General features: G+C 34.0%; 1 protein-coding gene across 1 annotated transcript in view; it reads left to right on the top strand.

Moving 5' to 3' along the window:
- The first annotated feature begins 3041 nt into the window (after positions 1-3041).
- Positions 3042-23615, top strand: part of LOC149786471 (hexokinase-2-like) — a 65716-nt gene continuing 45142 nt past the window's right edge. The window contains exons 1-3 of the mRNA XM_089976925.1: positions 3042-3438; positions 13878-14046; positions 15448-15587. Coding sequence (XP_089833051.1) covers positions 3376-3438; positions 13878-14046; positions 15448-15587 — 372 coding nt within the window. The 5' untranslated portion in view covers positions 3042-3375. The remainder of the gene's footprint in view (positions 3439-13877; positions 14047-15447; positions 15588-23615) is intronic.

Raw genomic sequence — 23615 nt, 5'->3', positions numbered from 1 at the left:
GAAATTCGATAGGTGGCAACCTGATTATTCTTGGAGATTTCAACTTTTACTTTGACTGTCCCGGAAACCCAAACCGATCAAAACTCCTAGATTCCATTAATATTTGTAACCTCAAACAGTCAGTTAACCATCCACCCATAAACATGGTTACATTTTAGACTGGATTCTTCTTAGACCTGATGATAATATTCTACGTTCCTCCCTGGTATCCCACGAACTTGCATCAGATCACCTCTGCATTATATGCCATCTTGACGTATCAGTCCCTAACCCTCCACCTTTATTTGCTACTAAGAGAAACCTCCGTATGATAAATAGAACCAAACTAATGCATGAGATCCAAGCAAACGTAACAACTTGCCTACCTCATAAAGCAGAACAACTCGATAAATGCCTCCGTTCTTTGCTCAACAAACATGCCCCAGCCACCAAGTGCAGAGTATCAATTCAAAAGTGTTCGCCATGGTATAGCAGTGTTAGGGACCAGCTTAGCACTGCTAACAGAGACCGCCGTAAAGCTGAGAGGCTTTGGCTTTCCACCAGACTCACTATTCATAAGCAAATCTATGAAGCCGCTAAGAAGAACGTCACAAACATAGTCCATGTAGCAAAACCAGCCCACTACAGTACTAAGATCATGGAAAGTTACAGCTGCAAAGAGCTCTTCGAGATTACTAACAAGCTAATGTCAAGGAACAAATGTATACCACTTCCAACTACCTTCTCTCTAGTCGACCTTCCGGACCTGTTTGCCGATTTCTTCCGTGACAAAGTACAAACCATTAGAGATAAGCTTGACAAGACAATTTCAATTGACTCGTCGTCACCATACAGTTGGGATACAGAATTTGAGCGGCAACCATTAGCAGCATTTGAACCCGTCTCTATGGATTTAGTACGTAGAATCGTGATGAAGAGTGTACTAAAGTCATGTGAACTTGATCCAGTTCCAACATCACTGCTGCTTGAGTGCTTAGATCCAGTATTGTCTTCACTAACTGATATTATTAATACCTTTCTCTCATCCGGGGAATTCCCATCATTTTTAAAACCTCCATTATAAAGCCTCGGCTGAGGAAACCAACACTCGACCATAACGATTTAAAGAACTACCGCCCAGTTTCTAATCTTCCATTCATATAAAAAATCTTAGAAAAGGTTGTTCTATCCCAACTTGTATCTCATCTGAATGTACAATATGCATATCGCCCTTGCCACAGTACTGAAACTACTCTTCTAAAAGTAGTTAATGACATTTCTCTCTGCTTTGGATAGCGGAAAGATTACAGTCCTCACCCTTCTTGACTTGTCTGAAACATCTGACACAATAGACCATTATATATTACTTCACCGTCTCCAGGATGTATTTGACATTCATGATACAGCCTTACTGTGGTTCAAGTCCTACTTGGTCAACAGGACACAACTTGTGTCTGCAAATGGAATGCACTCCAGCCCAGTTAATCTATGTTGTGGTGTTCCACAGGGGTCTGTTCCTGGACCTGTTCTCTTCATTCTATATACTCAGCCACTCTCAAGTGTCATAGATCATCACCATTTGTACGCTGACGACACCCAAATATACAAATCTAGCCACCCAACTGAAGTTGATGCTACCATTCAAGGCGTAGAGAGGTGCATTTCTGATGTGAAATCATGGATGGCATGTAACAAGCTACAGATGAATGATGATAAAACTGAGGCCATTCCGATCACAACACAAAGCCTTTATCAGTCACATCCTTTACCTCAAACAATAAATATCAGTAACACCAACATTAAATTCACACAGTCAGTACGAAAAATAGGTGTCATTCTGGACAGTACTCTCACGTTGCACCAACATGTCATGAACATATGCAAGGCTGCATGTCTTGAGCTGAGACGCATCAGCTCCATTCGCAAATATCTTTCAGTTGATGCAACTAAAACACTTGTATGTTCATTAGTACTTTCAAGACTGGACTATTGTAACTCAATTATGTATGGTTCATCTCAATATATACTTCAGAAACTTCAAAAAGTTCAAAACACAGCTGCTCGGATCAGACTTAGAATACCACGATCAGAGCACACCTCCCCGCTGCTCTGTACCCTACACTGGCTATCCATTCGGTTGCAGAATCAAAACAAAATTTGTTATCTGTGCAACGTTTCCCTAAAGGACTCCAGTCCAACATACCTATCCGACCTCACCCATGTGTACACACCAGCAAGATACTTACACTCCTCTTCTGACAACAGTATACTCATTATTCCCACTACGAAAACGAAGTCATATGGACAACGTTCTTTTGCATACCAGGGTCCACAACGTGGAATGAATTGCCCACTGAACTTAGACACAAAGACACAGTGATCCCATTCAAGAGTGCTCTTAAAACTCACTTATTTCGACTGCAAGAACAAGCTTAAAGACCTAATAATGTTCCCGACCTTAAATATTTACAGCATGTTTTTATGTTTTCTAATTTCATGGTGTTTGTTTTCTGTAATAATATCATTATATATGTTTTTTTATGTTATAAGTGTTGTCTCATGTTGTAAAGCGCTTAGAGCTTCTACATATTAGGCGCTGTACAGAGTCCTCATTATTATTATTATTATTATTATTATTATTAGGCGAGAGTGTTTATGGGCATTCTTGTGGTCTCTTGGGTAGTCTTTCCGTTGGCGATAACTGACAAAGGAAAAAAGTCAATAATTATATAATGCGTAATTATATGACTTACCTTTTTTTTTTTTTAAATAGTATATATGTATACTGGTTAGGTGAGAGTGTTTATGGACAGTCTTAGAGTCTCTTGGTGTAGTCTTTGGGTTCTTTGGGCCTTTCCGTTGGCGATGACCGACAAGGGAAAACTCTACCGACGTTACTCGATAATTATGCAGTGCATAATAATACTGATTATTCTTTTTTCTGATTTTTTTAAAAATTGTATATATGCATACCGGGTAATGCTTTGGGACAGTCTTGGGGTGATTAGTCGTCCCCGTGACAGTCATTACAGCGTCTTCCGTAGATACGGTTAATCGACTCTGCATGTCCAATGTCTTAGCATATACACCGTGTGTTATTTTATCCTGTTTTTAACTTGTACAAAGAGCAGACCTTCACTTATGTACACAGTTCACCACAGTGCGACCATGCCTGTATATAGGCCAAGCACTTATTTGGTAGAAGAAGACTTGAACTACATTCGTGCTGTGCACCGAGTCTAGATTCGAGGTATGATCCGTAGGACTGACCTCCAAGTTGCGAGTGGGTAGCTTGAGGATAAGCATAATACTGCTGGAAACAGACTTGTACTTTCCACCCGACATAGGAGGTACTGGCAATACAGTGCTGGGAATAGAACGAATCACCTGTCAAGGATGGAACCGCTGTGGAAAAATGAAAAGTTGGCACTTATTTCCGATGTCGAAAAACGGAAAAAGGTGTTTTATTTACAATGTCGGTATCCTGTTTTCGATAATGTTAATATTTTCATCGGATTAGATAAAGCAGTTGTTTTAATATCCTAAATTGACTAAAGTAGGAACAATTGTCGTCGCGTGTTTGGACCAGGTTTATTCGGACCAAATTATGGGCTGATCAAGTACTGTTAAATTGTGTGTCCTATTTACATGTTTACAGCTGTTTCAGATATATTTCACATTATTGTCATGCAAAGTATTAACACCTGAAAAGATCGCTTATGCATTTACATTTGTTGTCATATATTCATGCTTTTATCCTGCGAGATGGATAAATTTTAAGGCAAATTGTAGGCAAATTTATGAAAGGATAAATGTTTCATACTCCGACTGCTTTTGGACACTGCCGTGCAGCCGTGCAAATATATGGGGTCCTACTAAATACTGCTAAGCCTGACAAAGCCATGCAAAGTCAAATAAAAAAAAATTGTATTTATATTGTTAATTATATTGATGAATAAATTGACCAAGCCGAAAGACTAGTTTTCAACATATTTATGCATAATTAAATGACCGAAAATTGGGAGACCGATTACAAAAAAAATAGAATAATGACAAAGTAATAACAGAGTCTACAAAAATCATACAAAAACTGTTTATTACTTTATAAATTGTTCATTTAACTTATTATCAAAAGAAAAAGAATTTTTTTTTGCAATATAGCCTATTCACACAAAGTCAGACAAAGTAATACAATTCCTTATCCTCACAAAGCCTGACAGTCATAAAAGTCGTATTAGACAAGTGTATTTATATTGCAAATTATATTGACAAATAAATTAAACAAACTGAAGGATTAGTTTTCAACATAATTATGCCAATACAATTTGGCACCAGTGTTTGAATTTGAATAATAAAAAAATTGTATGTAAAATGTATTTTATTTGATACATTGTTCATTTGAATGATTATCAAAAGAAAATGCAACATTTCAAAATGTTCCAATTATACAGTGCCTGATAAAGTCCTACAAAGCTCCACAAAGCCACACAAAGTCTAACAGAGTTGTGTGAAGTCATATTAGAAAAATGTGTATTATAAATTAATTTGATGAATAAATTAACCAAACAGAAGGACTAGTTTTCAACATAATTGTCAATAATGATAAAGTCTGAAGAATTTTAAAAAAAAATTGTTATTTTATAAACTGGTCATTTGACTGATTATCGAAACATAGGTTGACAAACTCAAGAAGCCTTTCAATGTTTCATAAGAGAGGCATACACAGCCTTACAAAGTCATACAAAGTGATGATAAAACTGTACTTTATGAAAGGATAAATGTATCATACTCCAACTGCTTTTGGACACTGCCGTGCTGCCGTGCAAATATATGGGGTCCTACTAAATACTGCTAAGCCTGACAAAGCCATGCAAAGTCAAATAAAAATGTGTATTTATATTTTTTAATTATATTGATGAATAAATTGACCAAGTCGAAAGACTAGTATTCAATGGTTGTATAGTGTTTTTGCCACATAAATTACAAAGAAAAATGTTGGATTTACTATGCACACCATAATGAATGACTGGTAATTGAAAGACAAATTCCAAATTCACTCCATCTCAAAAACGGTATACAGAGTCTGACAAAGTCTTAACTGAAATGTATTATTTTAAAATGTCTGTATATGATAAACTATAGACTTAATTGGTTATTTTTCACACAGGCACACAATGTCATAAAATGGCATGATAAAAATGTGTTGATTGAGTTAAAGGCAGCACGGTCCTACTCACCTATTTGTGATTTTAACAGGCATTGATGCGTGTTAATGTATATCATACAGTAGCACTTAACTACCATATGCTGTAAAGTTTATATCAACAGTAAATAATTTCCATTATTGTAAGTTTAAAAATGTTTATATCCTTGTACTGTGTTAAATAGATAATAAAAAAAATAATGATCATAGAGAAAGCAAACATTTTCTAATTCTGTTATACTTAAAATAATTATCTTGAGAAAAAGAAAAAAAAATATTTCATCTAAAAAGATGATCATGGTCCTGAGAGAGAAAAATAAATTGGGCTGGATAAAAAATATTGAAATTGCACCAAGTAACCAACAAGATACTCATCATAATGGTATGTGTACACTTCCTTTGGGACCTATCTAAAGTGTTTATATAATCAATGATACAGAGTTGCAATGCCAGTTGACACAGTAAGGTAAATGTCATGGTTACAGGGCACACATATGTAGTGTATTTAAGGCTTTGTTGGTGTTGCTGTATCTTAAACCTATTATATGGTTATAAAAATCAATTATTATTAATTAAATTTTAAAATATACAAAAGTGTTTCACGCTCTCTCTCTCTGTGTTGACAAAAAATATAAAGATAAATGCGAAAATCCATGAAAACATGATAATAGAGGAATTTCGCATGTGAAATACTACAATATCTCTGGACCTATTAAGGGTAATGGTAAATGTTAAGTCAAACCAACCAGAGAGAGAGAGAATTTTTGGTTGGTATTAATGTTAATTAAGGCAGAATAATGACTTAGATCAGCTTTAAATATATTAAATTATTTTAATTACCTATTGTTGACTCGTTGTTTTGCTTAGATTCTATTCCATGCTAATATCCAAGGGCCTGCACGTTAGTGCATTGATGAGCGATCATTATTCAAGAATCTTTGTTTATAGTGCTCTACTTTCTTCATAAAACCATCTTTCATGTATAAATCATAAGTGTGACTTATATTGATTTAATCAATGTGAATAAAAATAGAAACTCAAAAATGTAAACAATCAGCTTACAATATGCAGAGGTGATTGTGAATAGGCACAAAAAGACAATACATTTTGTAGTGGACACAATTGGCTGGGATGTGAGTTCATGGACTCGGTCAATACACAGTTGCCCATAGTCAGTCTAAACTCCATTGCAAAGGCAAATATGTGTATTTGTATGTGATATAAATAAAATATATGCATAGTATGTAAGCTGTATCCATAACATACCACTCATTGTGCAAGCCTTGTTTCCTTTTAATGAAAAATTTACACATTTCATGGCATATCATTCATACAGCATACATAATATACATAAATTATGCTAATACACCCTTATTCTGGTTATAAATTTGTGTCTTTAAATTGTGAGTCTGAGAAAGGCCTGGTAAAGTGTTCGCCATTTGTCAGGTTAGAAGTCCGTGAGAGAGTGGAATATATATTAGAAACTGAATTTTCTTTCGATAATCAGTCGAAAGAACAATTTATCAAATAATAACAAACATTTCCAACATGATTGTGTAATACTTTATCAATACTTTATGATTGTTTAAAATTTGAATTTTGTCACCCAATTTTCGGTCATTTAAATCTACTTAAATATGTTGAAAACTAGTCTTTCGGCTAGGTTAATTGATTCATCAATATAATTAACAATATGAACACTCTTTTTTTAATCTGACTTTGCATGGCTTTGTGGGGCTTTTTGTGGCTTTGTTGGGTTTTGTGGGGCTTTGTGTGGCCTTGTCAGGCTTTGTGTGGTTTAGTGTGGCTTTGTCAGGCTTTGTTGGGTTTTGTGGGGCTTTGTGGGGCTTTTTGTGGCTTTGTTGGGTTTTGTGGAGCTTTGTGTGGCTTTGTCAGGCTTAGCAGTATTTAGTAGGACCGAATATATACAAATGTAGGATCATGTCTCTGGGTCGGAGGTCAATTTTGTATATGTATAACATTAGCATTGAGATTTGGCCACAAATATTGGTCACACACAAGAAACAGTTACAGAAATTAAGATTTTTTTTTTATCCAACCAGATCATTTGGGGTAATTCCATCAAGATAATGGAACATTCTGTCCTCAGCACTTGGCTAGTTCTGACTAGTAGGCTGATAAATCAACCCTTCACCACATGTTGTCCATCAGTATCATCAGATTTCACGTGTTGATTTATTGGAATAAGTTCTGACCACAGGAGAGTAATTCTGACCAGTGTGCATTTGGGGAATTCCTATGACTATCCATTAAATTTTTTTAAATCCATTTACCTTTAGTTCCATTATTTTATTACTTTCTGATTAATGTCTTGACATATCATTTTTCTTTAAATTATTCTAGATAGTTCCAAAAGTATATATATATATTTTTTTACTTAGCTCATAATAGCAAAGATGGTTTATACTAGCTCCAGACCCCCCCCCAAAGCTAGACTTTCAATAGATTATGTAAAGTAACAATATTTTCCACAACAGTTAAAGAAAGAAATATAAGAAGGAAATAAAATTGTTTTTTTTTTCATAGACAGAAAAATATGAGCCTATCATTGTTGGTGATTTGGTTGATGTGGTATTTACATTTGTCTAATTGTGTTGTTTTGCCATACCTATATGTTTTAACTATATTTTTAATTTTGTGTGCATTTATTTATATTCTATTGCCATATGTCTTGTATGGTGAGAAAGGTGATATTATTATTATTATTATTATTATTATTATTAAAGTAGATCTAATTTGAAGTATATTTTGACTGTTAATTAATCCAGCAGGAAAATTTAGCAAATTGACCAAAATGGAAAGGATATCACATGTCAGACTTCTTCAGTAAACTGGCATCCCCGCAAAGAGAGCCATATAATTTTAAGTGCTAAATACTTTGATTTTCATTTGGACTTTGCCTTGCCCCCTTCTTTTCCTTCTTCTTCATTATAGACCAAAAAAATAACTGATGATCATATTGTAAAGTTGTACTATCCAAATTCATGTCTGAGCAGGTGATATATGGAGAATGCAGAATGTGTTAAACTCTCTCACCAGGTACCCCAACTAAAACAACTCCCTATTGCAGAGGTTTTGTTTTTGTTGCATCAGTGGAATGCTGATATGACACTGAGGCTGCTATTACTTTTATGACAGATTTTGTTATGTACTTGGGAAAATTACACGAGATGAATTTGTTGAATTACTTGGGTTTTGGCTGTTTTCTACTGATTGAACATAATGTTGATTCTGACCTATCATATTGTTATGTATATTTAATTTATATTCTAATGTTGACTTTTTTCTGTGATTGAGGGTTGTGGATGAAGTTTTTGCATACATCAGGTAGGCACTGAACTCAAATTCAAGTAAACATCTTGTTTATTGACCACATACAATCATGACAAAAATCAGTTTTGTCATGATTGTACGTGGTCAATAAAGAAGATGTTTACTTGAATTTGAGTTCAATGCCTAACCTTGTTTATGAGTTGGTGGAATTTGCTATTAAAATGTCTACAGTGTCTTAGGTCAAGTGGGGATATATATATATATATATATATATATATATATATATATATATATATATATGGGTATAGTAAACAATTATTAATTTCAGTTTTAAGATCAGTCTGTAGAATCATTTGTGTCAAGATATAATTTGAGAGGAATTATTTATTTAAATTATTCATTTGAATTACTTAGTGCTCACTAGCTTTAGCCTAACACATTATTTTGGAATTACTGAGAACTCATTCAAAGATAGTATCTCACAATGGTGAGAAAACTTTACTTGCACATGCAGTGTCTAGTTATGTAGGTTTATGTACATTCATGAAAAATGAGGAAATCTCAGATGATGGGTGATAAAGGATTGTAGCAGATGATTCCCCTATAGCTTACAACAATGTCATACAGACAGATTGATACAGGTATTTCAACAGTGTTTGGACAAAACTGTTACAGTCAGTGGTAATCTTTAAATTGAATCCTGTCTTATCAAGTTTCCCTGCCACATAAAAACAACCCACCCTGTAGATGATTATATTTGTAATGGTTCAAGATGCCAGCTAGGACAGCTTACCATGAGACTAAATACAGTACAGACAACTGATAAGTGGGTTCTTGTGTGCTACATCAGTCTAAGCTGTAGATGCCTTGGATTCTAAGATCCTAGGGAATGCTTTTAAACCTAGATAAGGTGCATCTAGAATATAGAATCTCAGATCAGTAAGAAAACTGATAGAGTTTAAGAGGGTATTGTTATATTTATCACTAGGTTCTTCTTTAAGTCCGTGGACGATGTGGAAATCACTAATAGGGAAAAAAGGTGACCTGTCAGCCCAAAAAGCTATGCTGTTTACTTATTGTCAGCTAGATTGAGCCCTTTGTCTTTTGTTTTTATTTCTACTGAAATGCTGACTTACTTGGTACTCAATTTAATCAGTGTTATATATACTAATGAAGTCAAGCTCTTTTCTTTTTCATTATAAGCATCAGTTTCAGCTAGGACAGGTTGATATCTGGGAAATAAAACAATCCATTTATCAACAGCACTTCTCATTCAAGAGTACCTAGTTCACTCATTCAGTTAAATGCAACATTTAGCAGGTCGTGCTTGTTTTAAATTACTGCACTCCATTGTTTCCAGTAATTTATTTTCCTTTCATTATCTCCAGTCATGTTTTAAAAGATCTTTTTTATATATGACTGTGAGTTATAATTTTTGAAAAGTATATTTTATGGGTGACTGACAAAATGATCTTTCTGTATTTGAGAAAATGATTTTTCCCTTGCAGCCTGTGTTTCAGAACATCAAACAAGGAATGTGATGAATGGTTAAAATATGACCAATAAAGTAGTTTAACTTGAAATCAAAATACTCTGGCTTTTTGGTTGGAGGTACATTGTCTTGTTCAGTGTGGTCACACTGGGAAGATCTGTTGTTAGCTCATCTGAATGCAAGGCCTGTGAAGTGTCAGTTTATGGTATGGACTTTGTCCATTGCATGTTGTCCGGGTATGTGGATACTTTTCTTTGATGAAATATATTTTAAGTTTTGAATTTGTATTGAAATTTGTGTTTCTGCCTTCTGTGCTTTAATTTGTTCTGAAATATGCAATCTCTACAGAAGTACTCATTCAGAGCAACTCGTGACAGAATCTGGAAATAGAAAACTGGAAACAAAGGCGTTTTAATGGGACCACTGTGCAGAGATACATGTTACCATGATCAGTCACTTGCACTCATTGTTACTTGTGGATTAAATTAAAATGTTATTTTTTTTTCCCACACTATGAAATTAATATCTAGTACTTAGACAGGAAAAGGAAACATTCTCTTCTGTATTTACAGTATATATTGGGACATGATAAAATAGTTTTTTTTTCTGTTCCAGAACTTAAGGAGAAACTTCTTTTCACCTAGGTCAAGTGTCTCAAGACTTGAGAACCTCAACAAATTGGTGTTGAATTTGTGCCCCTCCCCCTGACCCTGCACGTTGCAGTAACATAAACAAAAACACTTTTTTGAAAATAAACTGAAAGAAACTAACCATATATTGTTATCATATATTTCTCTTTGTTCCTCATGAGCAGTTTATTAAAGAAAAAAATATATCCACAAACTCCGTATATGTATCCATACTGCGGTGTGTATTGCTTATGTCAGACACGACATGAAAAATTATAGCCAAAAAGACGGCTTCCTTGCTCTTGATAATTCATGATCATTAGTTTTTGTTATTGGTGTGGTAGGGTTTAATGTCATTTTTCAGCGCAAAATAGGCTATACATGGCGGCCAGTATAAATGGTGGAGGAAGAACCTGGGAAAACCCAAGAAAGAACCACTGACACATGAGAGTTAGTTGTTGTTATAGGGTTTTACACCATTTTTCAGTACAGGATATGCTATACATGACGGCCAGTATAAATGGTTGAGGAAGAACCCAGGAAAACACTGGAAAGAACCACTGACCCACGAGAAGCTACCCGTAAGCTTTCTCACATACCCACATTTACCTAGCCCAAGATTTGAACCTATGCAGACAGAGGTGAGATGGCAGTGATCCATAATGGTGAGCGTTTTAGACCACTTGGCCACTCAGGGCACAAATGAACATTATTAATTTCCCTTACTCAGAGTATACATATCTTAAGATTTTGACATTTTTGGATGGAGGCAGTGAGATATTGCCTAAGATACAAATGCTCAGAGTACAGGACATTAACTAATTAACACGACACATTGTTTATTGACATGAATATAGAGAAATGAATCATGTTTGGTTCTACTACAGGGTTTAAATATGTTATCAGACTGAAAATTGGATCTACAAAATCACAAAGAAGAGAGGTAAATGTCAATTGATTCTTTGAGGCCCCTGCCATTCACACATGACACGGTGTAAGGTACAAAATAACCAATTGTATTATATCCAGGTTAACTATATGATAGTATCTTGCACAAAAAAAATCATTATTTGAAAATACATTTACTATGTGTGCAAATAGCATGGGTTACAAAATGTATTATAAAAGCAAGTTATTGCTATGTATACTATTTACCTTGCAGACATCAATGCACGTCTGTACCAATTATGATTACAGATAGCAAGCAATAGAAATCCAGGTGGTGAATAAACACAACCGGCAGAGAAACAATAAACTCATTGTTTGAACTTGCTGAAAGGATATCAAATACAAAGGTTACTTTATTATAAAGCAAGCTGACCGCAGAAGATGACTTTTGATTCTTCTAAGCATGCTGACTTTTGTTTTAAATACCAAGTCGGCCAACGTACGTAAACCAACTTCAGTTCCTTTTTACTTGTATTTACAGGAATTGTTGAAAATAATTGAATCAATGGAACAGTTTTTTAAAGTGACACAATCTAGTGCTTTGTGCATGGACATTGATGACCAGCATTTCTCAGAAGATATGGAGAAGAAAATAAAAATAAAAGCATTCAGTGAATTTGTGACGGCCAGAAGAGATGATGATTTCGCAGACAATATGATATATAAGATGGATGAAACTCCAGTGTATGTTCAGTTCTTTCCTGGATCGACTGTCAATAAGAAGAGGGTTGAAAGTTCAAGAATTTGAATGACTGGTGCAGATAAATAAATCTTACTTTAGTCCCTGTAGTTTCTGATTCAGGAAATGTGTTGACGCCAATGATAATTTTTCATGGCTTGAGGAACTTAAAAATATATTCATGTGTAAGTATGGATCACATGTGTGCCAGAGAACAGCTGGGTTGATGAGAAGATGCTGCAGTGAATTAAAGTGTTTTATCTCAAGTACACACTTTAATGTTTTTTAAAAATAAAATGTAGGTTTTAGTTCATCGTCTGACATGTAATTTTTGAATGATTTAAAATGTGTCCCTCAACTTACAACAAGAAAATCACTGACATGTCTCAGAACATACAGTACACAAAAAATTAGTTGAAAAATTAATTGATTGTGTCTCAACAAATAAGGTGTCCCAATATATATGGTACATATGGTATATATAACACATAAGTTTTGATTGTAATGGATTTGAATGATTGAAACAATATATGTTTGGATATAGACAAAATGATTCTTGATGTTTGGAGAGCCCTGCATAGCATTGTACCGAATGTAGAATCTGGCAGTATCCAATTACAGTATGTGCCATTTGTCTGAAAGCAATGGTTTGTGATGATGATAATCTATTGTATATTGTCTAAAATTTCTTTTTCACTCTGATACTATCCCAGTCTGGCGTGGGGATGTAGAATAGGCCCAGTGGGCCCCTCAGCCTGCTGTAAGAGATAACCAGTGGAGGCAGGAGCTGCAGTGACACACTGGCTAGAGTGCCAAACTTGGGACCAAAAGGTTGTGGGTTTGGATCCTACAATTGGATCAATCCAGATTGGTGACCATATGTGTCATTATGCAAGGAACTTAACTCCAGTTGCTGTACCACAATTTAGTACCAAAGCAGTGCTATCCTGATCATCAGCTGCATTGAATCTTTTTTTTTTCTTCCAGGGAGAAATCATTTCATGTTGATAATTTTTGATATCCAAAATGTGAATTAGGCAGAAATTTTAAATTAAAAGCTAAATATTCATTGTTTTATATCAAATGTTTTAATTTTTATATCAAAATATTAATGATATTAAACAAATACAGAGTAAATAGTAACAGCATATAGGAAGAGCTTAACATGTATAAAGACAAGAATAGTACATTTAATATAGTCCAGTTATGTAGATAATGGGTGAAGAATAAAACTTGATAAGATCACAATCTGGGCTCTTATTGGAAAATTTCATGGTGCAACCTCTATTGTACACTAAATAATAGAACCAGTCACTATTTTTAAGTGCAAAATATGGGACAGGAAATTCTAGTACTGTACACTAATCTAGAAATATGGTGACAGGGAAATTCTAGCACTGTACACTAATCTAGAAATATGGTGACAGGGAAATTCTAGCACTGTACACTAATCTAGAAATATGGTGACAGTTAGGGAAATTCTAGCACTGTACGCTGATCTAGACATAGGAGATGAAAAAGGTATGAAATAAATTAAAAATATCCTGCTTTCCCAAAAATTTAAAGATTATTGTGATCTTTATTTTCTAATCAAGGCAGATACAGTAGTAGCAATAGTTGTTTAGGTTTTAATTACTGTCAATTATATTGCAGGTTGACAAAATCTTGAGCTGTCTCCTAATAGATGATGTAAAGATCCAGAAATTTATCTCTACATTTGAAGACCAGATTAGGCTTGCCAACAGTCCTGATGAAAATCTTAGAAAGCTGACAAATTTATTCTGGGAGAACACATATGTTCGGAGGCTTTTGGATGGAAATGGTGATTTTTAATCAAGTAGCAGTTTGGTTATTGGTATTGTGAAGGACAGGCAAGTGGGAAAGGTGTAAGCTTTTCCTAATTGATGGAAGTAATGGCTAATCAAATCTGCGTACTTTCCATAAGATGAAACTTATTGATCAAAATATTGGCTAATCAAGTCTGCATACTTTCCATAAAACGAGACTTGATAAGAGCTATAAAACCTGTCAGGGTTGACTTAAGTACCTAATAATGGAACACCCCTTGCCCACCATCTGTTCATTGACTTCCATGTCTATGCTGTTAGACTAGGGTCTACATTTCTTATCAAATTATACTAAATTTAACATGACAAAGTGTCTCCATAGTAAACAACAACATTTATTAATGTTTGTTTTATCTTTCTGTCACAAAGTTTGCAACATATTTTCAGAGATCCTTCATGTTTTGTCACTTGAGCCATTATTTCCTGACTTTTTTCTGCTTCATATTTTGGCATGCAAGTACACTTACCACAGACTGTGACTCACATGTTTTGTCATGTTTATTTGGCAGTTGCTTAGATGCGACACTTTTATCAGGAACCTGTTATCACTTATCTAGTTCTTTTATTTAAGGCATGTGTCGAGGAACAAGAACTCATTCCAGATTGTTTGTTCCTTGGACAAGTAACTTAGTTATTATGCAAACCATGTCTACACAAAGCTTGTGACGTTCATTAGAATGTGAATTTATAAAAGCTTGTAAGTCAGACTTTCTTTGAAATACATGCTTTGTACTAACATAGAATAATAAATGAACATATTTGTTTATTTTTTTAAAGTAATACCATTTTAAACACCAAAACACACTCAACATATTAGTTTAAAACTTTACAAGTAATTTGTTGAGGCAGTTTTTTTTCCATGGGACAAGTATATTAAAATATAAAAATTTAACCCTGCAATGATTTCAGGATGCTGTTTAATTTTTGTCATTACAATAAGTCTTTAGTAAACCTCTTTTTCTTCAGAGTAAATTCTTTGATATCAGAGCATCCAGTCATAGCTTTTTATCCTCGTATAAGATGGTCTTCAAGATGGAGTCATGGTTGCTGCAGGAATGCCCCATTCCACCATTTACCAGATGAGGCCTCAATTTGTAATGCAGAAATTACAGATATAATCAATTACATTGAAACCTCACAAAGAAACAAATTTCATCATATTTTGGGAATCGCTTACCACACTGGAAACTTTACAAAACCTTACTTATATTTGACAACCCCTTAAAGATCAGTTCATTGTATATACAACCTATATTATATGAGCAATTTTGAACTTTACTTTTTGTGTTTGTTCATATTCTGGTGTCTTTCATGAAGCAATAGAGCTGACAAAAACATCTTTCTTTTATTTCATTTACACTTGTGTTTTCTTTCAGAAAATGGTGTCTTTCTTGGTATGGACTTGGGAGGAACTAATTTTAGAATTGTCCTTGTCAGATTCATGGATGGTTGTGCAGAAACAACCACAAAGTACTATAACTTGGAGAAGGAGCTTCTGTCTGGCCCCTCTAGTGGGGTAAGTGACTGATATTTTTGCCAGAACTTAATTATTCTCTTTCTTTCCTCTGTTGCCCCCAGGTAGTAAATTTCTACAATAATTGAGTACCATTTTAAAAACTACAATCATATTGCAAGGTTAGACATATAAGAAGCTGGAATGTTTGCTTGAAATTACTAATACTTTTACATTCTGCATACAGCTTTGCATGCTTGCGTGCATGGATGAACAGTACTTGTGCATAATGCATATGGCTTTGCATGCTTCTATGCATGGACAATCAATGTATGGATAATTTCCTAGATACGGCTTGAGAAGATTATTGAAAAACTTCATTAACAAAGATGGCAAAATATCCATTGACCAGGAAACATATTTTTGTGTTCTTTGTTTTTCAGAAGTTTTTTTTTGGTGTATAATGCCACTTTTAGCCCATGATAGGCTGAAAAATGGTATTAAAGCCCACAAAACCAAATCAAATCATTTCAATGTCAATAAGAAGTATTGAAAATTCTCTTGTTGATCAATAGCCTTATGTCAGCACCAATATGCAATACATCATCCCATTTAAAATTACTAAGGGTATTTATAGCTTTCATCAAAATAGTATACAAAAGTTTAAAAAATTTCACATTACTATACAGTCAGTAACATGAATTATTACTATTATTTTTCGATTTTATTATTATTATTATTATTATTGCAATATTTCTGTCATAACAAGATGATTCTTGTGTATGAATGGCTGGATTGATTGTCAGAGTTCACGATAGCTTAGATCAGTAGGTGTAAAATTATATATAATGCTGATTCTAAAGAACTTCATACGTTCTTATTGAGACTTACATTATAGAATTCAAACATCATAGTATTCAAGTAAACTGCAAACATTTGTACTAATGCAAACTTTCATGCTAAGGTTTGCCCTAGAAAATGTTGATTCTTACAGAATCTAAACTTCCAGGGTAATTGTGAGGTTCACTGTATAGAGTACTGATTGTTAAGAATGACATTGTGAGGTTCACTGTATAGAGGACTGATTATTAAGAATGACATTGTAAGGTTCACTGTATAGAGTACTGATTGTTAAGAATGACATTGTGAAGTTCACTATATAGAGTACTGCTTGTTAAGAATGACATTGTGAGGTTCACTATATAGAGTACTGATTGTAAAGAATGACATTGTGAGGTTCACTGTATAGAGTACTGATTGTTAAGAATGACATTGTGAGGTTCACTGTATAGAGTACTGATTGTTAAGAATGACATTGTGAGGTTCACTATATAGAGTACTGATTGTAAAGAATGATATTGTGAGATTCACTGTATAGAGTACTGCTTGTTAAGAATAACATTGTGAGATTCACTGTATAGAGTACTGATTGATAAGAATAACATTGTGAGGTTCACTGTATAGAGTACTGATTGATAAGAATGACATGGTGAGGTTCATTGTATAGTGTACGTATTATTAGGAATGACATTGTGAGGTTCACTGTATAGAGTACTGATTGATAAGAATGACATTGTGAGGTTCACTGTATAGAGTACTGATTGTTAAGAATGACATTGTGAGGTTCACTGTATAGAGTACTTATTGTTAAGAATGACAAACTTTGATTGTGACATTCATTGTATAGACTAAGGAATTCTGAAGAATGACAATATTTCATTGTGTGGTTCACTTTATAGACTACTGTTTTTTAAGAATGACAAACTTTGATGGTGAGGCTCCTGTATATATTACTGATTCTTAAGAATGATGAACTTTCAAAACAAGGCTCACTGTATATAGATTACTGATTCTTAAGAATGATTTAATGATTGCTTGATTATGGTTTTAAGGCACACCAGCACTGTAAGGCTATTTAATGCCATAGAAAGGGTTGTATGTTATATTATTTACAGTTGTTAATAGGTTGATTATAGACCAGCAATAATAAAATCATCCATTTTAAAGCAGAATGATGAGATGGTGAGGTTCCCGATCAATAGGTAATATAAATGATGTGTGTCCATGAATAATTAGATATATAAAGGTACTTGACATCAAAATAGTCTATCATAAAGTGCTTCACAGTAATTGGTTTATTGTAATAAATGCACTTAGGTGATTGTTAAGAATTACAAACTTTCATTGTGAGTTCACTGTGTAGAATACTGATTGTTCAGAATGACAAACTTTCATTGTGAGTTCACTGTGTAGAATACTGATTGTTCAGAATGACAAACTTTCATTGTGAGTTCACTGTGTAGAATACTGATTGTTCAGAATGACAAACTTTCATTGTGAGGTTCTTTGTTGAGAGTACTGATTCTTAAAAATTACAGACTTTCATACAAGGTCTGCACAGTCATTAAAGATCATTGAAAGTCATTAAGAAACAAATACCTCAATTCAAGGCCTTGATAGTCATTGATATTTCACCTAGGTCATTGAAAGTCATTGATATTTCACCTACTAGGTCATTGAAAGTCATTGATTTTTACTTTTAAAAATATGTGATAGACATTAGATCCTTAGAGTCATTTATTTTATGCTGTGTGAGGATTGGTTTGATTTTCCATCTCACCTTAGTGATTCCTCCATAGTCAGAATATACAGGAAGTAATTGGATATCATGCATAGCACCCTTTTCACATGACGTCATTGATGCATGCACACTCTTTCACTTCAGTTTTTAAATTTTTTGCCAAGCAAGGATGGTTCATTTGTGAGTCTGGAAAATGTGCATTCAGTAATAGTTGTTTAGAAGAAAAAGACTTTTTTAAGTGTGAAATGCAAGATGTAACCATAGAGCACGGCGTGCTTTGTTTAGTGTGCAAAAAAAACATAGATTATGCAAGAAACAACATTACTGCTTAAAGTAGCCATGCAAAGGGAAAGAAACGTTATTACTGACTTTGATTTCAGCATTCAGCACAAAAAGCATCCAGTTCTTTGTCATCACTGTCATCTACATCAGAAAGGCTGGTTTAAACTTCGTCAATGAGTTCGATGACTGACAGTAGGGGTGCAGTTTCATCGGTAGGTTTTATGCAGAGCAGTGCTGTGCAAAAGCTGAAGTGTTATGGACTTCAAAAGTAGTAAACAGTCATTACAGTTTCACTTCGTGCAGTGACAGTGTTGTTTTTTTTTTTTTTGTCATTGTTTACAGATATAAAAATTAATCAGCAGTACAGTTGCAGTGACAGGAAGAATGCCTACCTTACAACTTTTGGCACTGCCCCTTACATCAAAAACCCAGCTTAAAAAGAAAGAGAAGGTGCTAATTATGTATTACTCCTTGATGAGAGCTTGTCTGAACAGAGATCTACAGGAGAACCAGATGGCTTTATACTAATATGAGATTTAGAAACAGTCTCCTCTCATTCTGTGACTCTGTTTTGGGGGTGGGGGCATGCTGTAACAGATGACATTTGTAGTATTCATACACCCTGCCATTTGTTTGTACTCCCCCATGGTAAAAACGGAAAGCATCAAACAAATTGTACAAAATATAGTTTTTTCAGTTGTTGATTTGTAATTTCTAACCCAACTTTGCCAAGAGATCCCGAACACTGTTGACTTATTGGCGTTTTATAACAAATGGAAGCTCTTAATGTAGACAAGCAGACAGACTACTCACTGTCCTTTTATGGTTTCTAGAACAGTTGATTTTAGTAAAAACTGCCATTTGTGTCCAGTATTTGCAATGTCTAGTTTTAATATTTCTAAAACTAATTGTATAGATAAATAGGGGAACTCTTTGTTTACATGTGTTCAAATAGATGTAGTTCCAACATTTATGAAATTATTGAAATTTTCAAAGCGTTTGAACTACAGCCCATTTAAATGTGGCCGCTATGTTACTAAAGAAGCTCCTGTTTGATTCAAAACATCAACAGGTTGATAGTTTTTGGGACCTCCTGGTGACAGTCAGTTTAGAATCTATAAATCAGTGAATGAAATGACTAAGTTTTGTGCATTTTTTATATCCTTGATGCTTTTTGTTTTTAAAATTGGCAGTGAGTACAAGCAAGTGGAAGAGTATGCAACCAGTTTGTATCAGTATTTAAAGACCAGGGATACAGAAACCTTTCTCAGCATTCACTGATTCACTGGATGGCCCAGATGTAAACTGGCATGTGTACAGATCCATGCAATCAGGGATTGAAAGCTCGCAGCTGACAAACTGGCAAATGCAGCAGAAGAGAAAGGGACACTCACACTAATATCTCAGTCCAGTGGAGAAGAAAAGGGGAAAAGGAAAAGAAAAAGAAGAGCAGATGAAAGCACTGAAGTTGCAGCTGGAGGAGAGAGTACAGATGCAAAAGAGCAGTTGTTAGATCCCCAGTGCTGCTGTTAGGTGCAAAGGTTATATACACCAAATCATCTGAATAATACTGAATCTTAAAAGATATTTGTCCTAAACATCGTTGGGTTCCATTAAAACCAGATAATATTGATATTTCATCAAATCATGAGCCATGTAATTTCTCCCTTAAACTTTGACAATTTTTACATGTGCCAATTAATCCAATGTTGATTGGCGACATTCATGGGTCAACTGTTTGCAGTCAAAAGCTGGAACACAGGATTTGATGATGTCACTGTTGTAAACATAAGAAGACACCAGCATACAATGTAAGATTGTCTTCAGCCCAAGTTCACCTTTCAAATTATTCCAGCATCCAATTATTCCAGCTTCCTACCTAATCACCAACATTCACTCGAGTGTTATTTTTATTGAATGCACAATTTTCCTTCTCAGATCCACTTTAAAAAAAAGGGGCTTGCCTGTTTTCATTCCCTCAAATAAATTTGTTCACCACATGTAAATTTTGTTCTTAGATTAGTCACTAACGAAATTTGTCAGATGTATACATCACTGCTCTTGGAGCACTCCAGAAAAGAATGGAATGTGAAGCGATTTTGTTGACTAAATTAAGTAGTAATACCTCTAAATTCTAAACTGAATTTTTGAAGATCGTTTAAACCTTACATCTTGATTATTTCAAACAGTGGTTTATATCAGATAGCTTTTTTAACAAATCATTTCCTTCCTTCCAAACTTTAGTTTAATTGGAAGAATGGTGAAATTTATGATAAACGATTATAAATATTATTTCCCTTTAATATTTCATTACATTTGTTATTTCTGTATTGTTTCTTGTATTTAAATTAGGAACTGAAGTAGAACACTTGATAACATGAGCAGTCATTGAAAATTGAAAGTTAGTTATTGAACATTCATTGAATTTCTGTTCGCCTGATTGGTATGTACTTTGTTCGTGGTGTTGTTTACTGTTTAGAGTTCTGATTCTTAAGTAAAAAAATTTATAGTGAGGTTCATTGTGTAGAATACTGATTATGTAGAATACTGATTCATAAGAAGTACGATACTTTATAATGAGGTTCACTGTGTAGAGTTCTGATTCTGAAGAAGTACAAAATTTTATAGTGAGGTTCACTGTGTAGAATACTGATTCTTAAGAATTAAAAACTTGTATTGTGAGGTTAACTGTAGAGTACTGATTCTTAAGAAGTACACAATTTTATAGTGAGGTTCACTGTTTGGAGTACTGATTCTTAAGAAGTACAACATTGTGAGGTTCACTGTGTAGAGTATTGATTCTTAAGAAGTACAAACATTCATTGTGAATTTCATTTTGTAGAGTACTGATTCTTAAGAAGTACAAACATTCATTGTGAGGTTCACTTTATAGAGTACTGATTCTAAAGAAGTACACAATTTTATAGTGAGGTTCACTGTGTGGAGTACTGATTCTTAAGAAGTACAAACGTTCATTGTGCGGTTCACTTTGTAGAGTACTGATTCTTAAGAAGTATACAAACATACATTGTGAAAGTTCACTTTGTAGTATAAGATATTTTATGGCTAAAAATAATGTTAAGGTTGAATAAGTTTTAATTTATTTTGAGGCTAGATTAATGACCAAGCAGATGAAATTTACGTAAATACACAATTTATCATTTATTGGACAATTTATTAATTTGAAAAGAAAAGTTGTTAAAAAACATGTTTTTTTTTATTATAATAAATGGTGGCAGACAGTGAGTGAACATTAAAGTAATATGAGAACAAGATTCTGAACGGAAAATTCTATTTTATTGCAATAATTCTGTTTTGTAGCTCATGTCAGGTTAACCAAATATTCGAAAAATGTTGACGCTTTCATGAGTTACTTGAGCACAAGGTGAAATTTTTATTGCAATAATTGTAAGTGTTCAAGGAAAATATGATAGTACATTGCAGATGATAAAGTTAAGGTGGCAAAACTGTTGGAGTAAAATGATTATCAAATTTTTGCACAGCTAGTGCCTTATGTGCTATTATTTTTCATTGTCCCTTTAAAATGTTGTGCATCCCACAGATTTGAAGGGTGAGGGATCTTCGGTGCAGCACTGCAATGTTGATTATGTAGGGTTGAGAAGATAGAGAATCCATGAAAATCATATAGGAATGAGTAATTTAACTGTGTACTTCGGAGCTTCCTACTGTGGAGAAATTGCACCTTGGTTGTGATGATGTTTGCATGGTGTTGCGATTTTGTATTGCTGTCCACTTGAATATATGGAATAATTTGTTATTATTGTTATTAAATCATGTCTATTAAATTGTAACTTAAGATAATCAATTTATGACCATACTATTGATGACTGATTAATTTTAAATATAATCAAAATAACCTTCCTCAGCTGTGCATAAAATGTAATATACAGTGTGACCCTGCTATAGCATGCTCCATTATAACACAAATTCAGATATAACATGGTCGTGGTGTGGCTCCAGAAATTTCACATTCATGTATTTTTCTTGTACACAAAAAAAATCTTTCTTAAAAGTACGAAAAAACTAAAAAGTTTATTATCATTTTGGGGAAGAGATCTTGTATGAATATTACAAGACAATTGTAGATGATGAAGTAGTTTGTTTCTACTTAAAAGTACAAAAAATAACGTATAAAATGTTTATATTGGGATCGCGTGGGGCTTCGCCAATCTCGCAAACTTGGATTTTTTTCCTTATTGGCAGAAAAATATATCGTCTGGTGATTTCTTTTTATTGGCGACATTGTTGGCTGTTCAAAGTTAAATATACAACCAATTGGTTTGGAGTGGAGAAATTCAGAGGCCCAGTGATAGGAAGCTGCAAACTGGATATAAAATGTGCTGAAATTTATCTATTGTTACATCAACAAATTCTTTGTCCATATTGACAAACCATCTAAACAGTGCATTGTTATATCATAATCCGCTTATCTTGACATCTAGCATAAGCACTGTGTGTTGTGAGATATCCACTTTATTGTTGTTGACATTTCTGGTAACGGGGATCAACTGGATGAGGCATTAAATCGTAATCTATCTTTTGTCGGATTGTAGGCTATTTGCTAGTAATTAATATATTTACAAAGACTGACATTTGTATGTGGATGGTAAGTAAAATTCCTCTTTTCACTCAGAATTAAATTCTTCAGAACACTTATATTTTCTGTAATAATCCCTGTCATCAGACCAAAACACCTGCGTCTCTGTCATTAATTGACCCTTTGCTAAATTTCTGATACATGTGTGAAGGCAGCATTACACTGCTAGCACAAATGTAAAAAGTAAAAAAAAAGTATAAAAAAATACACATCTTATGTATTGGTTTATTCATTGGACAGGGAGGAACAGTAACTAGACTAGTCCAAATGATGGCAATTCCTTTTTAAAACTGTACCCAGATAAAATAGTTTGCTGAAATTTCAAAGGAAACAGATTACCTTTGAAGCACTGATTGTTATGAAAATGTGCTCAGCAAATGGGAATACAGAATCAGTCTCAGTCATGCAATGCAATTATTTGATGTTGCTGCCACAATAAGAATTGGGCATTTGTTTGGTTCTCTAAAGCTGGCCTTTAGTGGTGACTTCAATAATGCATCCACCCTTCATCAAAGAGAGCTAACTACAATCTTCAATAAAAACCAAGAATTTTTCCTCAAAGGAAGTCAGTACCAAACTTAAATAAAAGTAATGGAATATGATATATTTT

This window comes from Sinohyriopsis cumingii, chromosome 12, assembly GCF_028554795.1.
Source record: "Sinohyriopsis cumingii isolate HCF-2022 chromosome 12, ASM2855479v2, whole genome shotgun sequence".
Classification (NCBI taxonomy): domain Eukaryota; kingdom Metazoa; phylum Mollusca; class Bivalvia; order Unionida; family Unionidae; genus Sinohyriopsis; species Sinohyriopsis cumingii.
Note: the sequence above shows the minus strand (reverse complement) of the source record. Positions and strands in the feature narration are given on the sequence as shown.